We start from the raw sequence: 23,479 nt of genomic DNA on the forward strand, positions 1-23,479 counted from the left end.
ACAGATCTCTCCCAGGCAGCTGGTGGGACAAGAATGATGCTCCTGCCTCACACAAGGCTCCCCAGCTGCTGTGAGCGCCAGGCCGCAGGGCAGCGTGCACTTAGCGCAAGGCGCAGCCATGGCTCAGGATCCCCAGCCTCTCCCGCCCCATGGCAAGGCCTGCTGGCAGCTTCACAAGCTTCCCAGTAGCTCTGGAACTTCCCATTACCTTTGTGCCACAGCCATAGCAGCTGGCAGAGGGAGCAGGACCCCAGCACACTGGTTCCACTTGAATAACTAAGGCAGGTCTTTGGGGTAATGCAGGGCTCCCCTCTCTAGGGCTGGTCAAGCCACCCCATCTTTCTGCAAATCAACTTCTACCGCAGCAATCAGGAGGTAATGCGAGATGTACAGCCATGACCGTCCACACAAGCTGTCTGAAATATTTTTAAACGCTTTTATTTACAGTGCTAGTTGAAAACAATATATATATTTATATCTATCATCCTCGTGATGTCTGTGCCATAGAAAATGCTGTGGCTGTATCGCCTTTAATTTACAAAAACTGGTCACAAGAAAATCTGAAGGGAAAAAAAATGGAATTGAAAGTTTGGTCCCCAATTGTTTCTCTCTTGATTTCTTTTAAAAAAGCCTCCAAATTAGAAAAATATGCAATTCAGGTGAAATTCATATATAAAAACAACCCTTATCTTCTGAAAAATTCACGAGGGCCAGCTTGCTGTCATGTAAACTTGGGGAAAAAAAAAGCAAGCTTAAAATAAATTCTGTATCCATGTATGGTTTAACAGAACCATTATTTGCTTGTAATAATTCTTTTTTCTTTGTCTCTCAGGGTTCAGTGGGAAAGCAGATGAGAGGACGCCTAGAACTGGAAAATGCACCGTGAGATGTGTGCCCGCAGCCTCCTGGACTCAGGGAGGACCTCTGACAGCAGTACGCCTGGGGAGCAGAAGCCATCAAGAATCTCATTTGCACTAGTGACAAAAAAAGGGGGGCAAGCGGGAAGGGGAGGACGGGTGCCGGCTGCAGGAGGAGCCTGGCACACAGGCCTGGTAAGGGGACATACTGGGCCAGAGGAAACGACGAGATTCTTGAGGGGAGAGGATCCCTTGTCAGTGGGGCACAGCGGAAGGGATGGGGGGACTGGAATAGTTTCAGCTGAGGGATGTCACAGGTAGGCGAGGAGGAAACTGCTGTCTTCTCTGTTTGAGAGCATTTCTAATCTTCCCTCATCTGAGATTGTGTGAAGCCGGAGGCTAACGGACAGTGCAAGCACAGGCTGGAATGGAGGAGAAGAGATGGACGGAACAGAGGAGATGGGAGGGGAGGACTCAAGCTGAAGACCCGTTTTCTGTCTTCTGTCTCTTTGGATCCACTTCATCCTACACAGGACACAGGGGGTGGGGGGTAGGGAAAAAAAAAAAAAAAAAAAAAAAAAAAAAAAGGCTTGCCATCAGCCACCACACCAAGGTACATCCTTTCTCCACAAAGTTCTTACTGCTGCTCTTTCCTCCACGTGGAAATCTGTTTGGCCCACCCTAGGCCCACTCCTCTTTGAAGCAACCCTGACTGCCTGACAACTGTCCTGCTGACTGTCATGGTTAAGACCCGGACAGCTCCATTGGGAGGGGCTCCCACGCTGTTCCTTTTGGGAGGTGTACAAAGCCCTGGCTGACGTCACTTCAGGGGTCAATGCCCAGCATCATCTCAAGCACCCTGACTCTCAAACGCTCAGCACTGACTGCTAGCGGAGGGACCTAGATCCTACCGTGAGCCCACAGGGGGTTATTATCCCCTTGCCACAACAGATTTGTTTACCCATCTGCTGCTGAAGCAACTAGACCCGAGGCCGATTTGATATTCAGCAGCAGCATCCACATGGATTTGACCAGCACATAGCAGGTAACCTAATCCTTTCTCACTGTCGTTTACTCTCACACCATCACTCACCTCTTCCTCCTCTGCAGATCGTTTTTCTGCATGACCATCCTGCTCTTGCCCATTCTCGTCTCCTTCTAAGCAGAAGGAAGAGAGGAAGTAATTTTTGGAAGTAGCATTTAAGGGAACATAGTCACACAGTCAGAGGGCTCAGAGAAGGAAATTCCCTCCCTGATCTGCTACTCCCCCACAGCCCGATTCCTCCCCATTCTCCCTATACCAATTACTCCTACCTTCATCCTCATCACCACCTTCTTCATCCACGTCATCAGGATTCTCTTCCTCATCTTCTTCAGCTCCATTTTCTTCATCCTGAACGAAACAAATTGGTCAGAGCAGATACTGGCACCAGGGTGACACTTCCATGTGCTCTTTGGTGCAAGTGCAAGAGCAGAGCTCCAGCTACTTCAGACTCCATCCTCAGACATGCACCAAGTGGTCTCTGCAGTGTTACCAAGACCAGTTATTCCCACCATCCCAGCTGAAACCCTCCTCCCAACCATCCTTCTTCACAAAACCAATTTTTCCAGTCCCTGCCCACCAATACGAACTCCCCTTAGCTTCCAAGGCTTACAACCCCGACAAGCTGCAGCCATTCCATCCCAACAAACAGAACATCTCTCTGGCTACAGGCTAATGATTTAGCCTGTGCTCGTAGTACACCTGCTTCCTGATCCCTTCTGACCTTCACCAGTCTGTCCATTTCCTCACTGTTCCTTCCCCTCACCTTCTTCAACTTACACTCCTCACGCACCTCAGGGTACTTCACCGGGTGCAGCACCACATCTCCTGTGCCACTTTCTCCTAACTCCTCCTTGCTCGTCTCCACTCCCTTCTTTGATCTTTTTTCTTCTCACTGGGCCATGCCCAGTCCTTCAAGGCTCATTCTCCGTAATTATCCTATAGCTCGCTCTTCATTTGCCTCTCTCCCTTGTGAGCTCCCTGGGCCTGCCCCCCTTCTTAATCTCCCGTACTTCTTTAGTGTTCATTACCCAGAGCGAGCCTGGCTAACCATCTCATATAACACCCCTAAATTTATCCCTCAGAAGGGCCTCACCTCTACTACCTCCTTCTTCTTTTCTTTGTGAACCGTTTTTTCCTCAAGTTTGTCCTTCTTTTCTTTCATTTCCTATTTGTGAGGTGAGGGGGAAAAAAAATAATTCCAGTGGTCAATGGCAAGAAAAGACTGGAATGCTTGAACAAAGAGGGTTTAGAGGAGACACAGAATAAAACATATTAGGTGTTAAATCCGCCCGCCCTAGCAAAAAAAAAAAAAAAAAAAAAAAAAAAAAGGAGCGAAAACACGTCAGACCTACTTTTAGACCACACACATATGGAAACCAGCAGTACGGAAGAGTCTTAATTTTTTTTTTTTTTTTTTAAAAAAGAACCTTGTCCGTAGGATCGAGGCGTTTCCCCCCCTCCCTCCCCAAGGCCCACACTTTGTGTCCACAGTACTTTTCGCCCGGGGTTCCGCCGCCGTTAAACCGTTCTCTTAACGGCTGCCGGCCCCGAGGGGAGACCGGCCGGCGCGTAACCCGCGCTGCGCACGACCGCAACGCGCGCGCCGCCCGGCCAATGGGGGAGGCGGGGGCGGGGCGGGGGGCGCGCGGGGAGCGCGCCCCCCGCCCCGCCCCCGCCCCCCCATTGGCCGGGCGGCGCGAGGAGCCCGCGAGCGCCCCCCCACCATTGGCCAGACGCCGCGAAAAGGGCCAACGAGCGCCCCCCTGCGGTCGGGCACCTCAAAGACCGCGCTGCCGTTCCGCCACCCACCCCCGGTGAGGTGAGCGGGGCCGCTGTTCCCCGTTCCCCGTCGGGACCGGACCTGCTGGCGAGGGGCCGGGGGGGTGGCTGGGGGCGTGGGGTGGGTGTCTCACCTTAGCGCTCAGCTCCGCCGGCGCCTCCTCGACGCGTTTTTCCGACATCCTGACCCGGGTTGCGAAGGGAAGAGGCTGGTGGGAACCGTGTGAGGGGGCCCCGCGAGGGGGGAAAAGCGGTCAGCAAAGTCCCGGCGGTCCGGAGGCAGCAGGCTCCCGCCCCGGGGGCCAAAGTACCAGGGTCTCCCGCGGTGGGGGGATACGCCGGGGAAGGGGATTTATACACCGCTCGGTGACGAGGGAAGGAGGGACCTGCAGAGGGAGGGGAGAGGGACGGGAGGCGGAGGAGGGAGGGGAGAGGGACGGGCTGCGCCGCGGGGAGCCCGGCCGGCAGAACAATGTGCGCTCGCCGCTCCACCACAGCCGGCGCAGCGCCCGGCAGCGGGGGCACACGGCAGCCCCCACCCGGCCCGTCGAGGCAAGACGGGGGCGCGAAGCCCACAAGCCCCGCTCTTCCCGCCGAGCCGCCACACCAAGGCACTGCCCCAGGGACCCCAGCCCTTTGCCAGCCGCCCCTGCAGCACAGCCCAGGGAGGCGGAGGGGGACAGCCGCCCGTACAGCCTTGCCGTCCCTTCAGGAGGAACCCGCGGTGGGCGAGGAGCTGTTGTGCGGGTCCGTGTGGGTGGGCAGCGCTGGCGACGGCCGGGCTCACGCGGCCTCCTGCCTGGAATTTTCCACTCCAGCTGCCGACCCGCCTTCCCTCCCGCTGGAAGAGCTCCCGGCGGCGGGGCCCCTCCCTCCCTGCAGCCCGGCCCCAGCTAGCCCGCCCCCCCCCCCCCCCCCCCTCTCTGCGGCCCGGCCCCAGCCACCACCCACCCCCACCCCCCCTTCCCCTCCGCTAGGCCCCGCGCGGGAACGCGCTGAGTGGGGGCGGGAGCGAGGCTGCTTTTCCCGCGCTCTGCCCGCGGCGGCGAGGGGCGGGGGAGCGGAGGTTTAGGCAGTGCATCCCGCTTCCCCATATAAGGAGGGAACTAATGGCTAGACGCCTGATTGGGCCATTCAAATGAGACGTCTGCCTGGCAACAGGTTTACTATTGGCTGCCGGCGGTAGGCTGGCTGGTGGGGGTGGGGGGCCCAGAGAGCGTTGCTGCAGGGAGGCGGGAGGGGCCCCTGGCACGTGGGGCGGTGGGGCCGGCGGGCGAGGGCCTGAGGCGGCGGCGAGCGGCGGCGGGGCCGTGGTGCGCCGCGGGTGGCTGCCCGCTCCCTGGCTGCCCCTCTGCGGGGCTGGGGCTGTGCTGGCGGCCGGGGCGCCTGGTGAGGCTAGAGGTCTGTCTGGAGGCAGCGCCGCTCCGCCGCTTCAGGTGGGGGAGAGCCCTCGGAGGCGAGGGAGGCCGCTGCCCGCAGCCCTGTGTGGTGCGACACGGCGGGTGTTGGGGCTGGGCCTGCCCCCCGGCCCGGTGCCGCGGCGGATGGCCGTGCCCCGTTGGCGCTCGGCCCGGCGGCGGCTCGGCTGGGCAGCGTGCGGCGGCCAACACTGACCCCTGCCGCCTGCCGCAGCGCTGCGCCCGGGAAGGCGGGCTCTGCCGGTGCCTCCGGGCAGGGGGCGGCCCGCCCAGGGCCACTGGCCGGCGCTCAGTCTGCCTTTAAGCCGAAGGCCTTTCAGCAGAACGGCAGGTTGTGTCTTGCAGCTGCAGGGGATTTGTGGTTAACCGAACAGATGTGCTTCAGAGCGTTGTTTATCAGCCTGGGCAGACGGGGATGACTAAATTCCCTTTACCTTTCCCTGAAGATTTGTATTGTCACACTCTTAGTCACAGGCAAGTGCAAAAAATTCTGCATGCATTTGCAAGCCTACTTACAAAACCGAGCCTGCAAGTGAGTATGTATGGATGTACACAGCCATTCTCACAGGTACAAGGCAAGGTTATTAATCCATCTGGTTGGAAAATGTATTTAGGTGTGTCAGCCCTTCTTGTCCTGATACAAACTCAGTAAACCTCCATGTGAAGTCAGGATCCAGACCTTGAGTTTAATCAAATGTGTTTCAGTTTGAGCATTTAATAGAAAAAGTGGTTGGTACTTGTGGAACAGAGAAGGCAATAAGTACACATCTCCTGAAGTAAAGTATGAAAGAGATTGGATAAATTATATCTGTGTGACAGGGAGGCAGGAGATCCCCACCTTGTCGTCTCATCTCCTCTGCAGCTACAGCTGCTTCTCTCATGATCTGACTAATTTATATTCTTCCTAGCTACACATAGTGCCTGCCCCAAAGAAATTGTCATGTAACCCAGACACGCTGATCTAGACTAGTACCAAAATAACAAATCATGAAAATGTATGCATTAATTATTTCCTGCCCCCTTCCCGTTTCACAAAGCCCCTCTGGCCAACTTCACAGGTCTAGCTGCTATCAACATTCAAGTCCTGGTTTGGTTCAGGTACCCTTCTTTCATCCTTCTCTTGTATGAGAAGAAAATCATAATTTCTGGAGCTACACGCGAAAGGGAGAGCTAAAACCCCCCCATATTATAAAGTGGCCAGATGTTGTTCCTCTCTGCTTTTGCTTGTCAGAAGATGCATGGCTCTATCTGCTGTTCCCTTCACCAGTTCAGGTTTTTTACCCTTTCTTAAGCGTGCTCAACTGTTGAAAATGCAGAACAGTACCAACACGCGTCCCTTGGCAGAGACATTTTCACATTAATGCACAAGCAGGCCTTGACACACCATCCTAGATAGGAGAAAGTGGGAATTATATTTGGTGATGTTGCTGTGCTCCAGCTTCTTGTTGACACAGACGGCACACCTATGGATGCAAACAGACAGGCACCTCTTTGTGGAAGGGAAGCATGTTTCCAGCAACCTGTGGGATGGGGCTGTTTGGTCAGCTCTACAAACTGGTGTGCCACCTGTCCCTTCCCCCCTTAGCATCTGCAGTGTGCAGCCTCACATTTTGCTTTCCACACTCCCCACCATATCTGTCTCTGTGATTTTTGCCTCCTCTGTTGCTTCTCAGCTTCTGCCTTCTAACTGTATCCTTGGCAGCATTCTTCCTGCGCCCCTCTTCCTGGCTTCTCTTTGCAACATCCTTTATCCCACGTACAAAATTTGTTTCACATCCCCCCTTCATTTTCCACGTGTCCTGTTTTGCCCAGCATGCCTATATCAGCTATGTTTTTTCCCTTAAATCTGATGTGAAACTCTTCTTCATACCTTGTGACATGCCTGTTTCTGCATCCCAGCTCTTCCTGCCCTTCAGATCCCGATGGTGAGTCTCTTGGCTTCTAGCACGCAGCTGCTTTGCTCAAGCCCTGAGGGCATCTCTGAATTGTCTCACCTAACTCTTCCCTGTGTCTTCTGCTCCTCCTTCTGATTTGTGCTACTCTGCATTTCATCTGCTGGATCAATTTGTGGCTTTTCTCTGCGCTCTTCTCCCATCTGTGTTTTTCCTTTTGTTGCAAATGCGAGTGTACTTACTGCACGGTCTGCAGATGCGAGTCCCTTTTCAGTATGTTCTGTAATCTTTGCCTGAAGTGGCTTTGCCAACTCAGCAGAATATATTCCATCCTTTTTGGAGTCTTATGTCCTTAGACAGTATGAGGGAGGTGCAGAAGTTAGATTATGCATCATTTTTTGGGAAGATAGATGCTGTGCACGTCTGTCTGTAGCCTGGGCATTGATATGAATGCAGTTTGCTCTGTACAATAAGTGCCAGTTTTTGTGCTGTACCCTGTTTGTGCTTTGTGTTTATGCAGGTGCGTGCATGTATTTAGATGCAGTACATACCTCTTTGTGTACAGTGGTGATATTTTCTCTCCGTTACATGTGTTTTACTTTTGTGAGTACAGAACGTATGGTGCTTTTCTACTGAGGCATGTGTTAAGCTTGCAGGTGTGTGTCTTCGTAAGTGAGCATGTGCTTGCACGTGTGTCTGGGCTTTCATGCGTGGTACGTAGTCTTCTGCTTGTAGCATATGCAGGGTGCATGCACCTAGAAGCAGATGCTTATGCTTTTTGTTTTAATACCTTGCTAGACTTGTCACTGTGTTCTCTTGGGGGATGTGGGGGCTTTTATTTATGTTGAAGGCTGAACTAACTCTGAGCAAAAGAAAAACACAATACTGGGTATTTCAAGAATTTTATTTGGTGAACTAACTCGTAAGTGGTTCCAAAACTCCTCCAAACTGTTTTGCTGAACAGCAAAAGAGCAGAAGGTTGTGTATTTGCATTAACGTTTCTTAGATTTACATAAATTCAGACACAGAGGGCTCTCTTTCCTTTCACTTACAGTGAAACTAGCAAAATCTCAGTGTGTTGGAGGGTACATGTTTGAATGCATTTATGTATTTAATCCACACTATTCATCTTCTGGTCCTGCATCCATTAAAAAATACAGGCAGATAATTAGTTTTGTTCTTCTTTCATGATGCTGTATATCCTGAAGTCAAGAGGAAATACCCAAGAATTCAACCACCAGCCAACTTTGCATTGGGAAATGGCTTCCTGAGAGGCAACACATTTGAATAAGCACTGCGGAGGGCTGGGAAGCAGGGTAGGTAACATGGCAAGAGGAAGCAAGAGGAGTAGAAGGGAGTGACGAGGGGTGACACAGCCTGTGAGAAGATTGGAAAGAGGAGGGAGATTTTCAGTCATGATTTCTGTGAACCTCTCTTTGCTAACACAGCACAGATGGAGGTCGTGGTTCTCACTCACAGTGCGACAGACACATTCTTAACACAAGCAAAATAATCTGAAAGTAATTGCTGCTGCGCAGTGCAAGCTGCAGCCACCACAAGCTGGCTCTAGCATCCCAAATACAAATTGTTACGTTTGAGGATCAAATCAGAGCTGTCCTTCACGCAGGGTGCCCTTCATCTGAGGTCAGAGTTAGTTGTTGGGTGAGGATTATGTAAAAGGCACAGACGAAGAGAACCAATGAGGAAATGGCAGTGGGTAGCTCTGACTTCTGTTAACGAGGATTTCTTTGTCTTACAGGCGTCCACAGGGGCCCTGGAACATTTGGACGCATTAAGAAGCTGTTTCTGTCTTCCTGGCCAAAATGATCAGTCCCTGGAAGCAGCAGGTAACAAGGCATGATTTTTCAGTGTACTGTTTGTTTACCTTCATCACGTGATGCTCAGTTTACTTTTAAAATGCTTCCGCTGTGGCTGCCCCTTTGGCTGACCGCACGCGAAGGGCAATGGGGATGCTGGGGGGAGGCTGCCTGGCAGCAGCCGGCAGTAGGCGGGAGAAGGTGGAGTTGAGGGCAGCAGTGCCATTCATCCTTCTTCCATTTTGCCCTTCACTTGCCTTCTCCCGGCTGCCTGCTGAGCTCCTTCTTCCTCCCCTTCCCCCCCATCTTCCACCGCCTCCAGCACAACTTGGGCAGCTTAAAAAAAGGAAAGGAAGGAAACGGAGAGATGTAGTTAATGGCTTTTATTCATGACGAATACAGAAGCAACCTGAGTATAGAGAATGTGACTGGAGCAAGATGGGAGTCTTGCTTTTCCCTCGCACCCCCACGTGCTTCGTTATTCTAACCCAGAAAACGGCCATCCCCTCAGTGCGCGTTAGACACAACGTGCCGAGCACTATACAGAAACCTCTGTCCTACAAATAGCACAGTAACACAGTGTCTGCATTCCTCAGAACTGTGGGCTTGTCCACGTTCCAGAAAAAGGTTGCATTTCCAATTCCTCCTTCCAGGGTCTCACCCAGCACTTGCCACCAGCGCAATTCTTTGCAAGCTGGATTCCCTCAAGATTTGCTGAACTGGTAGTACCACTGGGAACGTAGTCTTGGGTAACACAGGTTCACCAAGCATAAGGACTGCCTGCGAGGCTACAGAAATACCCCATGAGCCCCACAGCCTCAGCCCCCAGTCTCAGCAACACAGCCCTTTGTGTCACCGGCCACTTGCAGAGGAGCAGCATTAGGGACAGAAAAAGGATCTGCAAAGCAGTATTTGTTCCAGACTCCATTCTGTTCCTTCCCTGTCCCTCTTGTTTGGAAGGCAGCAATGCCTGACTTAGCATATGGGAAAAACTGAGGGAGTCCTATCATCTCTAGGACATTCCAGGAGTGGGAGGATCACTGGTATCTGGGGGACAGCCAGTTGTTTTATCCCAGCTCTGGGGAAAAAAAAGAAAACAAAAAAAAAAAGAAGAAGAAAAAAAAAAGAGAGATACTTATTTTCTTGCCCAAGAACCTCTTTACCTGCCTTTGAGTCCTGCCACGCGAGGTCAGCTGCCACACACTAATCAAACACCAGGAGAGCCTGAAAGCAAAAGGAAAACATACTGGACAGGAAAGGCTTTCCAGACCAGAGGTCTCTGAGGGATGATTCAGGGTTGCAAAAGCAGTGGCAGGGAGGCTGAGGCAGCGTTAGCAGAGGCTCTGTATGAACTTCAGTGCTCACAGAGAAGCTCCAAGCTGGTGGCAGGAGAGTGTTCCAGCACTCCCGAAGGAGTGCTGCCCGAGGTCTGTCACCACTGCACCCATGCTCTGCCCGTAGGATGTCTCCACCTCGCCGTCCTGCACCATTGTGCTCTCCACAGCTTCTAGGTTGTGGGTGTTAGTTTCAGCCTCCGTGGAACGCACTTACTAGACACAGGGACACCTGAAGTGCCTTCTGCGTGCACGCAGGCACGGGACTCTGGTGAGAAGTCACCTTTCTGGACACCGTGCGGCTTTGAGACCTGCTGTAGCAAGAAGCATTGCCAAATCCCCTGTGCATCCCCCCGCGTAAACCGCGCTGCCAGGTCATTTTCCTCGGTCAGACTCCAAATTCCAAGGACATGGCTCCTGCCGCAACCCAGGAGTTTGATTTCTCAACCGCATCTTGCAACCTGCCTATTTCCAGTCCTCTGGCAGGGGTTTGGTCTGGCTCCCGCACATAGTGGGCAGGGTACAGCAGTCAGCAACCCCCCCAAGGAAGCGTGTCCAGTCCCCAGCCCGCTGTCCATCCAGCAGAGCCGGCGGTAGTGGGAGGCAGCCAGCGCTCCCCAGGGACGGTGACACAGGCTGTCACCCACGGATTTGTGGGGGTTCCCCTGCACACCGAGTACCTGTGCAGCTGCCCGGGGTCCAGCGGCAACCCGCAGCTGACTGATGGCACACCCTCCCCGTTCCTGCCAGGCCGAGCACCCCGGTGCAAATGCTGCCGGTGCTCTCGGTATGGGCAATCTGTCGGTACGCCCGATGCGCTGGCACCGCGCAGGATGCCTGGGCCGGGTGCTGTCACTGCAGCGGCCCAAGCACGGCTGCGGGCTCGGACCGCTGGGTTGTGGCTACTGCGAGCTGCCAGGTGGCAACCTCCATCTCTGCGGTACCTGTCCCCTGGCCGGTGCCCCGCTCCCTCTCGCCTCCGGTTTACCGAGGCCAGCAGCACCCCCGGTGCCTGTCGGGCACCACCTCTGCCCGGGGAACAGCGGCCCCTGTGAGTGGGGCGCGTTTGCAGCGGCCGGGCCGGGGCCGGGCCCCCTCCCGGGGCGTTCTGTACGGGGCGGCCCCCGGGGCTGCGGGCCGGTCCCTGGGCTCCGGGGGCTGCGAGGGTGGCAGTCTCCGGCCACCCGCGGCGCGGCGGGGAGCGGCTGCCGCCAGGGGGCGCTGTGCTGAGCGGCCCCGGCCGGGCTACAGGGTGACGCCGGCGAGGGGCGGTGCCCCAGCCGCGCGCGGGGCGCATGCGCGGGGCGAGCCGGCTGGGGCGGGCGGGGCGCAGGGCGAGCGCGGTACCGGGCCGCGATGGCCGCGGAGGCGTGAGCGTCCCGACGTGCTGCTGCCGCGGAACCGGAGGGGCAGCGCCCGCCGCTCGGCACCCACCGGCGCGCCGGCAGGCAGGGCACGGGGCGGGGCGGGGCGGGGCGGGGCGGGCGGGGGCGCGAGGGCCGCGGCGGGGGGGGCGCGGCCTGGGGCGGCCGTCACCTGCCCGGAACGGGGCCGCTGCCCGCGCTCACCCCTCTCTCCCCCGCAGAGGCCGCCCCCGCCCGAGGGAAGCATGTTCCGGCTGATGAGGGATGGCGAGCCGGAGGACCCCATGTTTGCCATGTGAGTCGGGCCGGGCGTCCGCCGGGGGGGGCTGCGGCACAGAGCCGGGGGCGTGGGGGGGCCGGTATGGCCGGCCTTCCCCCCCGGGGCTGGCCGGGGGCGCCTGGGCCGCGGGGGCAGCGCGGCGGCTGCCGGGGGAGCGTGCGGGGGGGGGGGGGTCGGGCAGCGCAGGGAATAACCTGGTTCGCGTTGGGCTGATTCCTGCAGTGAGGAGCCTGGCCGTGCAGGAAGGCGTAATTAAGTAAAGTAGGCCGAAAGGCTTTGCAGCTGGCTGAGGAAGAGGGGGCTGGCGTACCTGACCTTTTTCTTCGGGGTAGGATTTGGGTTTTTTTCTTACGCAAAGTAGGATTTCAGTTCAGACAGATAAAATCAGCTGTTCCCTCCGGTGCTTGTTGCTGTTCTGCACAGGAAATCGTTACTGGAGCTGGAGAAGACTGCTAAAGGAGTTGTCAAGTTGTAAGGAGCTAAGTAAAGAGAAGACAACAAGAACTTTTGAAATAGGAGTTTTGGAACCTAACAAAGGTCACGATGGGATTCCCTGTACTGAACATCTTTGATTCTGGCCACAGTCCAGAAATTGGATGCTATTGATAAGTTTTGGCAGCAAAACTAAGTTGGCAGTTCTTGCCAAAGCGGATGAGGAATAGACAGTAATACCTTGAGAATTTGATTATGTTAATAAGCATGGCGCTGCTAGAAACTTGGTGGAATTAATTTATGTGGAAGAATAAAGTCTGGTTTTTGCTTATAAAATTGGTAATAAGCAGGAATTTGACCAGCTCTAAACAGATTAGCAGGAGAGGAGACCTTGAGGCCCCAGTTAGTCACAGAATGACTGCTCTCATTGATGTGGCAGGTATGAGTCTAGCCTTTGTTATGGGATGCATTTCCAGTAGAGACAGAAAAGTATTGGTTTGTAGTAGGTGCTTTTGTGATCTCAGGGGTATTCTAGGCAGCTGAGGTTATTCATGCTCAAGAAGGGTAAGCACAGACTCTTAAGATGTGCAGAGTAATGCTGTGGTATTTCCTTGATTTTTTTTTTTTACTGCATCTGCTGTATTCCCTGACAGTTTGTCCTTATTCTTCTTTTTTCCCTTCCTTGCTCCCCCACCATGTGTGAATGCGTATAGCCCTCAAAGTAGAGGTTGCAAAAGAAGGAAAAGAAAGGAAGGAAAACCAGTTAGGGACCCCAGTTACTGTTACCTTTCCCTCAACTCTGCAAAAGCTGCATGTGGTCTCAAGCTCTTAGCAGGCGTACACATAACATGTAGCCAAATAGCAGGTGAAGATTACTTGGGGCAGAGGGTTGTCACAGGGTGTCAGGCCATACGGTCCTCTCTGGAGGTTTCAGTCTTGGATTTGAGTGTGTGTGTCTGCGTGTGCGTCTGCGTGTGTGTCACGGTTTAACCCTGGCCAGCAGCTAAGCACTGCACAGCTGCTTGCTCACTTTGCGTGTGTCAGGATGGGGGAAAGAATCAGAAGAGTAAAAGTGGGAAAACTTGTGGGCTGAGATAAAGACAGTTTAACAGGTAAAGCAAAAGCCGCATGCACAAGCAAAGCAAAACAAGGAATTCATTCACCACTTCCCTTTGGCAGGCAGGTGCTCAGCCGTCGCCAGGACAGCAGGGCTGCATCATGTTTAACGGTTGGGAGGACAAATGGCATCACTCGAATGTCACCCCCTTCCTCCGTCTTCCTCCAGTTTATATACTGAGCATGACATCATGTGGTGAGGAATATCCCTTTGCCCAGTTGGGGTCAGCTGTCCTGACTGTGTCCCCTCCCAATTTCTTGTGCCCCTCCAGGCCTCTTCCCTGAGAAACTGAAAAGACCTTGACTTAGTGTAAACATTACCCAGCAACAACTAAAACCATCCACGTGCTATTAGCATTATTCTTGCACCAAATCCAAAACACAGCACTGCACCAGCTACTGAGAAGAAAAACAACTCTATCCCAGCTGAAACCAGGGCAATGTGTGTGTGGAGGGGTGAGAGGATGGTATCTAGGATCACATGCTCTCTGGTCCCATTAAGTGCAGACCTCTATTTGCAGCTGGGAGAGTCTTCATGCACCTCCCTGCAAAACAAAGAACTGCTCTTCTAGAAGGGTTTGATTGTTTAGCAGAGCTGTTGATGTAAAGGGGTTTGATGGCACAAGAGGAAATGAGTATGAAAGGGTGGTACCTGGGCTGTGGATCTGAGAAGCAGCTTTCATTTGTTAGGGCGGTGAGGTTGTGGAGTGCCTCAGCCATGCTTGGCCCTAAAGCGTTAGTGGGAGCAGAACACCAAACTGTCTAAATAGATACCGGTTAGTGCCTGAGAGGAATTCTGTGGTAGAATACCTTCTATTGCAAGAAATAAGATGGGATTCAGAGGTCCCTTCCAGCCCCAAGGATCACCATAAGCAACAGTGAGTTCTTGGGATTCTGGATTTTCAGCTTGAAAAAGAATGTACGGTTACATAAGAGACACTCAAAGTCAGAACGGGTGGGTTATGTGGGGCTTTGTCTTCTGTCATCCCTTCCTCACCATTGTTCTCCTGATCTTTCCGAAAGGGACCCTTTTGCCATCCACCGGCAGCACATGAACCGCATGCTTTCTGGAAGTTTCGGGTTCGGCCCGCTCCTTGGCATCACTGATGGGACCACGCCTGGGGCTCGCCAGGCTGGCCGTAGGATGCAGGTAAGTGAGGCGCTGAGTACAGGACAGCGTTTCTTGAACTGCCTTGTTAGCTCCTGTCTGCTGCCGTTACTGGCATGGCGCATCCCTTGCCGTCGCACGCTTGGTGGGTGCAGAATTAATCTCTAATAAAACAGTGGGTTTGCTTGTCCTTTTCTTTACTTTGCGTGCATTAATACATGGAACGCAACTGTGTTCTGGGTTGAATGGGGGGAAGGGAAGAAATAAGTGCTATTTCTCAAGGAGTTAAATCAACGTAACTGGGGGAAACTTATGAGCATTGCCCTCTGTCTGGTTTGCTAGAGGTGATATGGTTTGAACTGCCATGGGTCTGCGGGGCAGTTCCTTCATCTGTCTGTCGGGCCTGAGTGTTCCCAGTTCTGTTTCTGAGAAGTATGAGGGTGTTCTGAGGAGGATCTTGGTGTCTGGTTGTTGGAAGGTCATTCTCTGTGCTGTTTTTCTGTTGTCCTGGCAGGCAGGAGCTGTTTCACCCTTTGGGATGCTCGGCATGGTAAGTTCTCTGTTTTTCTCCATCAGATCAGAGGCTTTCCAAGTAGTGGCTCCACGCTGAGATTCATCAGCAGTGCGTGCAACCAGTGCTAAAATGTAGCCATCTGTGAGCAAGACCATCTATCCTAAGGGGTAGTGAGGGTGGGAGGGTGTGAAGAGACCAGAATGAGCTCTGGATTTATACGCAGTACAGAAGAGGGTATTGAACCGAAACTGGAGGCAGCTGGTTTCTCTTGGACCTCATTGAGTTGCTGTATGACTTCAGGCCTTCCCCTTGTTTCCCCTCTAATGTTTTAATCTAGGCGGTGAGCTGTTTTGGAGGAGAGATTCTAACTGTTTATATGGGGAGGTTGTATTTGCACCTTGACCAGAGAAGACCCCTAAAGCTGTCATAGCACAATATTTCATAGGAATTGGGACAGTTAATACTCAGGAAGAGCAGATAGTCTTTTAATAACCTCGTATGTCTGAAAAGAAGCAGTGGATCTGTTTGGAGGTAATAGAGGAACTGTGACGTGAGGAAGAGACTTGGCCATCAGTAGGCAGAGGTGATTATTGAACCCCCTTTGCCAGGGGTGGCGGATGGAGAAGCCAGCTGAATGCTTCAACTGAACAGGACTGGAATGAGAATGGCTGTGTGTATGTGAGAACGCCGTGCTTGGAGTGTGCTGATCTCCGTCAACTACTAAAATAATGCAGTGGAAATAGGTTATTCCAGATCCAGCAACTTTAGCTGCCTTGCTCTGCAGGATTGCCTTGGTGAAAGAGACTACGCGTCCTGGAATTATCGTAGCTCAGAGAAGGATTAATAAGAGTACAAACAGATAGACTTCAAAGGATAACATTGCGTGTGAGCACTGCTCTGCTGGAAACGAGAACAAGAAGCTACTCAAGGAAACAAAAAAATCAGCAAGTTTAAATGGACATAGTAATTTTGTTTACACATTGCACAATTAACCTGTGAGACCTGCTGGCCCGGTATATTGCTGTAGCCTTTAGGTTTACAGGATTAAAAAGTCGAGTGTTTGTAGGGAAAATAAGAAAACTTCTAATTATGTTAGAAAGAACACAATCAATGGAAACTTCCTTGCAGTTTAAATTACGAGTTGACAGTGATGAGGTGAAAACGTGCTTGAAGGATGACTGTCTTATGGTTTAGATCACTGTTAGTGCACATCTGAGATTTCTTCTCTTAGCTTTGCTGAGCGCCTCAACTCGCAAGCCCCAGTGCATTGGGAGTCAGACCCAAACGAAAAGAACAACCTTTGCCATATCCAGAGATCTGAAGAGCCAGAACACTTGAGCAACCCAACCTGAGAGAATGCAGAGGACAGCAACCCCAAATCCTGTCTGTTTGGGGCAGGGGATTCTGCACTACTGAAAGAAAGGGAAAATAGCAAGGTTTTTCTTCCTAGGCAGCAGGTTTTTGTCCCTTGCAGACAGTTTTTTGTTCGTTCCTCCTGTATCTTTCCAAACTGACTATTCTTGTATTCTCTTTTTATCAGGCAGGTGGCTTTATAGATATGTTTGGGATGATGAACGACATGATTGGAAACATGGTAAGAACCCTCCCGTAAACCAGTCTGTATTGAGAGGAGTGCTCCTGCCATCGTCCCCTCTGTCTCCATCTTACTGTGCCGCTTTGCTGTGGGCTGTGCTCAAGCTGCTGTCAGCCTTGCTCCGTGACCAGGAATCGGTGATTGAGACCTCGCTCCTGAGGCGTACCCTCTGAGAGCAGGGAGGGGAGGTGGGTGAGGAAGGAAGTGTGGGGGTAGGCTTGCTTAGCAAGAAACAAGAATTAATTTAACAGGAAGATGGATTCTCCAGAAAGATGGACCCACGGGGATTATATTCCTCCTATTGTAATTTCTTCCTGCTTCACTGTAGGGAGGGAGAATTAACTGCCATCTCTTCTTCCCTCCCTTTCCTTCTTTATACCATTCCCCATTTCTTCTTGCAGGAGCATATGACAAGTGGTGCTAACTGCCAGACATTTACCTCCTCAACTGTCATCTCCTATTCCAACCTGGGTGATGGACCCAAAGTGTATCAGGAGACCTCAGAGATGCGTTCAGCACCTGGCGGGGTAAGGAGGAGGCTGCAGTGTGCCTTCCCAGCGCGAGGCTGCTGGGTTTGCTGTGGGTGGATAGACTTCGCTTGGTGGCTCAGTGCCGGCCACCCACAGCACTGCTGCTTTGCAGTCACTTGCAGTTCGAGGAGCACGCTGTGACTCACTGAACCATGCTGAGGGCCACTGGGAGGGGATGGGAAGCACTGGGAGGGGATGGGAAGCACTGGGAGTGGGGGAATCCATTTTTCCCCTCTTCATTATGTTGGTGTCTGACATGCTGGGAGTGGTGGCAGTGCAATTTACCGTGGGCAAGAGTCAGAGTGTCTTGCGGGGCTGGGAGAATGAATTGAAATGTTGATCCTACATGGGAATCTGCCCTCAGATCCGCGAGACCAGACGGACCGTAAGGGACTCTGACAGCGGCTTGGAACAAATGTCAATTGGACACCACATCAGGGAGCGGGCCCACATCATGCAGCGGTCCCGGAACCATCGCACGGGTGACCAGGAGGAGAGGCAGGACTACATCAACATGGATGAAAGTGAGTAGCGCCCTTGTCCTCCTCCCAGCAAAACCAGGCGCCGCTTCCCCACCTCCTCCCCATCTGAGCTTGTTCTTTCCTGACACAGGTGATGCAGCCGCATTCGATGACGAGTGGAGGCGAGAGACGTCCCGGTTCCGGCCGCAGCGGGGGCTGGAATACCGGCGTCACGAAGGCAGCAGCGGCCGTCGGGCTGAAGGGACTCGCCTTGCGATCCAGGGCCCTGAGGATTCTCCCTCTAGACAGTCCCGTCGGTATGACTGGTGAACTCAGAGCAGACCTGGTGGGGGGTGCAGCGTGGCCACCCCCAAATCTACCTACACGCTCTTGTAAGTCTTAACGAGCTCTTTACCTCGTCTTCTGCTGTGCAGTTGCCTCTTAGCCGCAGGATTACTTTCTTTCATTGCCCCAGTCTTGCCTTATTTTGATGTGTTGATTGGAAATGGGTTTTCCCATTTAGTCTAGAGAGCAGGGGAAGATGCAAATTTTGAGAAAATACTGTTCCAACTGGGAAGGTGGAAGCTGTTGAAGTTAGCTTTGTCATCAACAAAGAAAGTGTGGTGTCAGCCTTAACTGATGGTTGAAATGGTATGAAACGATGTAGGATCACAATCTGTAGAGTGTGCTGTCACTGTATAGAACTTAAGAGACCTTTTGCTGTCAATCCAGTCTGAAATCCAAGTAAGTGCTGGTGTCTGCTGTGTTTTGAATAGGGTTCACTTAGGATGTGTTCTAGTGCTTAAAAAGGGACTTTTCCCCCCATTTTTTTTTACATCAGATTTAAACATGTTTATCTGTCTTCTGTGCTGCTTTCTAGCCACTGCTTACTCTCTTTTTATGTTCTCTGTTTCCCTTCCTCCCAGGTACAGACAGTTGAAACTCTGAAGCCCCTTCAAAACACTACTTGGACCCTCCTCAAATTTAGTATTAACCTCCCTCCCACTTAAGAATTGAAACAAAGCAACTAATCTTCTGCATTGCTCTTTTTTGCCCCATTTGGGTGCTGCAGTGGGGCATGGGGAATCTCATGATGTGCAAGGAACGCATTAATTGCCCATTCCCTTTCTGCTCTCCTTTGGTTCTGTTCTTTCTGCCAGTAGTGGTGGGCATGAGGAGCTGCCACCTTGCCTCTTCCATCCTTCCCACTCGTTCTGTGCTGGGTTGGGCTGGTTCTGATGTTTGTGTTTAGTCCCCTGTGAAAGAAATATGAGGGAATTCTGCTGGAACCTTGTGTCGGTCCCCTCACCGGGACAGAGGCTTCGATTCCCCTCCTGCTCCTTGGTGCAGCTGTGGTGAAGCAGAAGGATGTGTGCGTTAGAGAAGGGAGGAGCTGAGCAAAAGCTGGATCAGCCTGTGGGCCCCCTCCCCGACCCCTCTTCAATCAGCTCCCCCACTTTTTTAATTTGTGAAACTTGTAACTAGATGTTTACTGAATAAAGAAACAAACTGTAAAGAATCGTTGGATCCGTCTTTACCTTCAGCTGACCTAATTGTACCTGCTGTGCAATTAAGTAAACGTTTTTTGTATCCTTGGGAAGTTGCTGAGGGAAAACATGGTGTTAAATTGTAAGGCTTTATTTTAGTACAGAAAATAGCCTTATGGCCTTCCCCTGTAGTTACGAAGTGAGATGATGCTCCACATGGAAATGGTGAAAGATGGCCCGAGAACCCACCCTTTGCAAAATACACCTTTTAATTGCTGTAGTTCTGCTGTGCACGCAGGGGAGATGGGTTGGTCTTTCTTGCTGCCTGGTGAGCTGTGCAGCTCTCCAGTGGGCCCCTGGGATTCTGCACGGCCCGGGAATGTTTTCATTATCTCATTATTTCTCTGCAACTGCGGCTGACATTAGAAATTACCTTTTCTTAACTTCTTTGCTATTAGGTGAAACTTGAGCGACGTTGGCAATACAGGACTAGGGAAGATCTCCAAGGTTCTTGGGCCAGTTTCCCGCTCCAGCACGCACCCTTAAATAAACCTTGCCGTTAACTCATTTGGGAGGGAAGGTGGGAAATGGAAGCGTGACTCGCCCTTGGAAGCGGTGTGCCGGGACCTTGCTGCGCACCCCCGTGTTGTAAGTAGGGCGCTAGCAGCGGGACAGACGCCTCGCTGAGATCTGTCTTGCCCTGAAAGAGGGATGCAGAATACAGCCCCCAGAAGCTTGGGGCAGTGGCATGTGCTGTGCCCCTGGTAGGGCCTGGGCTGCGGGCGGGCTCCATCCACGTTCCCCTGCGCCACCTTGCCCCGTAGCAGCCCCCCGCCAGCGCCCTGGCCTTGGGGAGCCAGCTCAGCGCGGGTGCAGGGGTGAGGTCTCCGGCAGCGCGAAGGGACACACCTGGGCTGAGACGGTGAGGTGGATCGGAGGGGGCTGGGCTGGCTGCCCTGGGAGCGGGCTGAGCTTCTGCAAATGCCAGTCGAGGCAGGCCCTGAGGAGAGCGAGGCTGAAGGAAGAGCGACGCAGAACTAAGCGAGGCCGAAGGAGGAGTGACACAGAACAAAGCAGGGCTTGGGAGAGGCTTCATGGAAGACAAGCCATCTTGGGGCTGCCAGACTTCGGAAGGAGGAACTGGAGCGAGAGCAGCCCTCATCTCCGTGGCAGTGTTGAGCTGGCCCGAGGTGTGGGGCCCGATGGTTTGATCCCAGCAACGAACCAGCTGAGCTCAGGAAGGTGCTCAGCGGTGAGATGGTGGTAACCAGCAGCCAAGTCCTGGGCAATCTTTAAGGCAATGTGTGGGAAAGGGCAGGGAGATGGGCACGGGGCGGGGGGATTAATGTGGACCTTCAAGTTGTGAGGATCCCTTCCTCTTTGGGCATGGAATGCCTACCCTTGACCCAGTCCCTAGTCTGTGTACCTGCATTCAGCCTCTGCGCCCCGTTGGGTGCTGCTGTGCTAGCAGGCCTGGGACCCTTGGTGCTCCTCCGCTCTGACGGGGTGGGATTTGCCCGGCTGCTGCACAGCCGTTCCAAGGCGTCGGCCTTCTCCGGCGTGGCATGGCTCTGGTGGTCTGGGTTGATGCAGAAGAGGTTCAGTTCGAGGAGGACCTTGTGTTAAGTCTGGGAAGCAGAGGCAGGAGCCCAGCAGGGACTTTCAGAGATCGCAAACCAAAAAAGTAAGTACGAGAAGTGTATGGGGAGCCTGTCCCAAGCCTACCATGGTACGTTAACCTCTGACTTCGAAAAGCAGGAGGTTTTTTTTCCCCCAAGGAACGGAAGGAACCTCCTTTGACTGCTCCAGTCCCAGGCGGCTGTTCTTCACCTGCTGTCCCGGGTTCTGCTGAAGAAGCCACCTCAGCCACTCCAGGCTGGCACTAACCCAGGCACGATGGTGCTTTTCAGTCAGTGGCTTGAGGGGCTCTGGAGGAGTATGTGAAGGCAAGGAGGAGGGCAGAGCCGTACCCCAGTGGGAGCAAGAAGTGCTGCTGCTGGTGTTTTTTGACAAGTGTCTGCAAGTCGTGCTTGGGGCTCTCCCTTTCGCTGACACCCCGGTTTGATGAGAATTCGCTTACTGATGTAGGTTATCCCATGGAGGAGCACGCAGACAATTGCACGGAGGCAACAAACAGGTACGTGTGTGCAACCTGTGATTTACTGCTCTTCCTCTATCTCCAGACAAGTGGTGAGGAGCTGTAAGTTGCTATTAGCAGGTGCCCGGGGGCATGTATGGCGCCGCTCAAAGTGAGCAGCCTGGGAACAAGAAGACCAGCACAGTCAGAAAGCCCACCTCTGTTACACCACCTTGCTTCGGCATCCAGACCACACCTGCGTCTGCTTTAGTTTTTCCTACTAGTTACATCTCAGGTGCAAAGGTTTCCTGCTAAAAGCAGTTTGGGGCAAGGGGAAGGCCTGGGATGAGTCTCTTGCACTTGAGGTGTCTGTGACACTCTGCCAGCAGGATGCAGTAAGAGCAGGTTGGACGTTCCCAACATGAAAGTCAAGCAGTGCGTATCCAACTCGCCCCTCTGACAGAGGCAAAATCCCTTCTCCTTCCTTCTCCCACAGCCATTACCCTCAAACAGGACCACTGCAGCAGCAAAGCAGCGCGGGTTACTGGCACTTCAGCATCCTCCCAAGGAGCAAGCGGGGCACCTGGAGTGTGACAGAGGGGCTCTGCCCTGCTCAGATTGGGGCAGGGGGGGCAGAATGTGGTGGAGAGTGGCTGGAAACACTGGTAGAGAGATGGATGACATAACCTGGGATCAGAGTGTGTTAGCTACGCACGAATAGAATAGAAATGTCAGGGGATTTGTTTTATATGTTCAGTTTTCTGTGTTTGAAAATGTATCATGAAAATAAGCCATTAAAGCTGGTGGGAACTTGGTCCTGAAGGGTTTTGGTGGCAGCCCTGAAGCTCTGCGCCTTTCACGGCGCTGCTTTGAGCATTGCAGAGCCACAGGGAAACGCAGCGAGCCTAGGGAAGTTTGCAAACAGTAAATGAGATGGTATCCACAGCTGTAAACCAGGGAAACTGACATTAAGTCAAGGTAGAGATGGAAAATGCATTAATTTTTTTAAAAATACTGTATATCAGTTTTTATAATGTTCCCAGTCTCACTTTCTCTAAATTGTTCTTGTCCAACAGCCGTAATATTTTCTGATGAAGTCATGGGTTGGGTTAACAAAGGCACTACAGCACCATAAAGTTAAAGTTTACAGTAGCGCGAGGTGTCTGAGCCACCCAGGAGTCTGCTCTGATTTACAATACATAAATAAGTATTAAAACAACAAAAGGGATACTATAAATTTTAGTTCACTGACAGATTTCAAGTAATGAGGAGAACAAGAGACCCCAGAATATGAAATTATTTCTAGCTGTATACTAGAAACTAATGCTCATTAGTAACTCGATTAATGATCTGAGAGAAGATACTGCACTGGTGCTGATGAAGCTTTCAGAGGACCCAAGGAATGATGAAAGTGATAAACAAGGGAAGGAGATGAGATGTGCGGAGCAGCCCCAGACTCGGTGTGGGGTTTATTCACAAACAGTGAGCAGTTTGGGCTGCACGGAAAGCAGAAGGATGTTCATCCAGGAGCATGAACATAGTCTCTGCTCTTTCAAGATGGAGAATAGTTTTCTGGAAACTCTGGAGGGACTCCGGAAAGAATTAGGGGATTGGGAGATAACCAGGTGAATGGTACTTGCATAATTATTTGTGGATGCAGGTTATGCCTGGATGCATCAGTCTGCACTCCCCAAACAGGGAGGTAAAGCTGCTCCCCTATAGCACAGTAGTGAACCCATTGTGTGAAATCTGAATATGTGACATTAAAAAGGACACTAAAGGTTAGAATCACAGAATCATGTGGGTTGGAAAAGACCTTTAAGATCACTGATCCAACTGTTAAGCCATCACTGCCAAGGCCACCACCGAACCACGTCCCTGAGCACCGCACCTGCACGTCTTTTCAATGCTTCCAGGGATGGTGACTCTGCCACCTCCCTGGGCAGCCTGTTCCAGTGCTTGACCACCTTTGGTGAAGAAATTTTTCCTGCTCTCCCACCTAACCCTCCCCTGGCGCAGCTTGAGGCCCTTTCATCTTGTCCTGTCACTTGTTCCCTGGGAGCAGAGACCGACCCCCCTGGCTGCAGCCCCCTGCCAGGCAGCTGTAGGGAGCGATCAGGTCTGCTCCGAGCCCCCTCCCCTCCAGGCTGACCCCCCCCAGCTGCCCTGCAATTGCCTTGTGCCCCAGCCACTTCCCCAGCCCCCTCCCCAGCTCTGGACACGCTCCAGCCCCTCAGTGTCCCCCCTGCCCTAGGGGGCCCAAACTGAGCACAGGATTTGAGGTGTACAGTCCCACCAGTGCAGAGTGCAGGGGGACGGTCACTGCCCCGGTCCTGCTGGCCACACCATCTCTGACACAAGCCAGGATGCTGTT

The 23,479-nt window shown here is 52.8% G+C and overlaps 3 protein-coding genes across 10 annotated transcripts; 1 reads left to right on the top strand and 2 right to left on the bottom strand.

Annotated features, from left to right (window-relative positions):
- Nucleotides 1-422: 422 nt before the first annotated feature.
- Nucleotides 423-4,484, bottom strand: PTMS (parathymosin). The gene is made up of 5 exons (XM_014287568.3): nucleotides 3,816-4,484; nucleotides 2,996-3,067; nucleotides 2,172-2,250; nucleotides 1,951-2,015; nucleotides 423-1,382 (listed from the first exon to the last, which is right to left on the bottom strand). Exons 1-5 carry the CDS (start codon nucleotides 3,861-3,863, stop codon nucleotides 1,332-1,334), a joined length of 315 nt encoding a protein of 104 aa, XP_014143043.2. The 5' UTR covers nucleotides 3,864-4,484; the 3' UTR covers nucleotides 423-1,331.
- A 4,334-nt stretch (nucleotides 4,485-8,818) lies between these two features.
- On the top strand, nucleotides 8,819-19,060 carry MLF2 (myeloid leukemia factor 2). 3 transcript variants are annotated; one of them, XM_055712734.1, is made up of 10 exons: nucleotides 11,431-11,590; nucleotides 11,728-11,801; nucleotides 12,210-12,257; nucleotides 14,358-14,484; nucleotides 14,957-14,992; nucleotides 16,497-16,550; nucleotides 16,952-17,077; nucleotides 17,445-17,604; nucleotides 17,693-17,933; nucleotides 18,468-19,060. In XM_055712734.1, the coding sequence occupies exons 1-9, from the start codon at nucleotides 11,438-11,440 to the stop codon at nucleotides 17,869-17,871; spliced, it is 957 nt and encodes a 318-aa protein (XP_055568709.1). In that variant the 5' UTR covers nucleotides 11,431-11,437; the 3' UTR covers nucleotides 17,872-17,933; nucleotides 18,468-19,060. The 3 variants fall into 3 exon arrangements, with proteins under 3 accessions (XP_055568711.1, XP_055568709.1, XP_055568710.1); XM_055712736.1 differs by lacking the exons at nucleotides 11,431-11,590; nucleotides 12,210-12,257 and adding an exon at nucleotides 8,819-8,838; XM_055712735.1 differs by lacking the exon at nucleotides 12,210-12,257 and having other exon boundaries at nucleotides 11,432-11,590.
- LOC114014502 (translation initiation factor IF-2-like) lies at nucleotides 9,177-11,440 on the bottom strand. 6 transcript variants are annotated; one of them, XR_008732619.1, is made up of 3 exons: nucleotides 10,174-10,816; nucleotides 9,972-10,032; nucleotides 9,177-9,886 (listed from the first exon to the last, which is right to left on the bottom strand). XR_008732619.1 is itself a non-coding variant. In XM_055712753.1 (2 exons), the coding sequence occupies exons 1-2, from the start codon at nucleotides 11,437-11,439 to the stop codon at nucleotides 9,784-9,786; spliced, it is 720 nt and encodes a 239-aa protein (XP_055568728.1). In that variant the 5' UTR covers nucleotide 11,440; the 3' UTR covers nucleotides 9,177-9,783. The 6 variants fall into 6 exon arrangements, 1 of the variants encoding a protein (XP_055568728.1); XR_008732621.1 differs by lacking the exon at nucleotides 9,972-10,032; XR_008732620.1 differs by lacking the exon at nucleotides 9,972-10,032 and having other exon boundaries at nucleotides 10,056-10,816.
- Nucleotides 19,061-23,479: the final 4,419 nt, after the last annotated feature.

The sequence above is a fragment of the Falco cherrug genome, chromosome 5 (genome assembly GCF_023634085.1).
Source record: "Falco cherrug isolate bFalChe1 chromosome 5, bFalChe1.pri, whole genome shotgun sequence".
Classification (NCBI taxonomy): Eukaryota; Metazoa; Chordata; class Aves; order Falconiformes; family Falconidae; genus Falco; species Falco cherrug.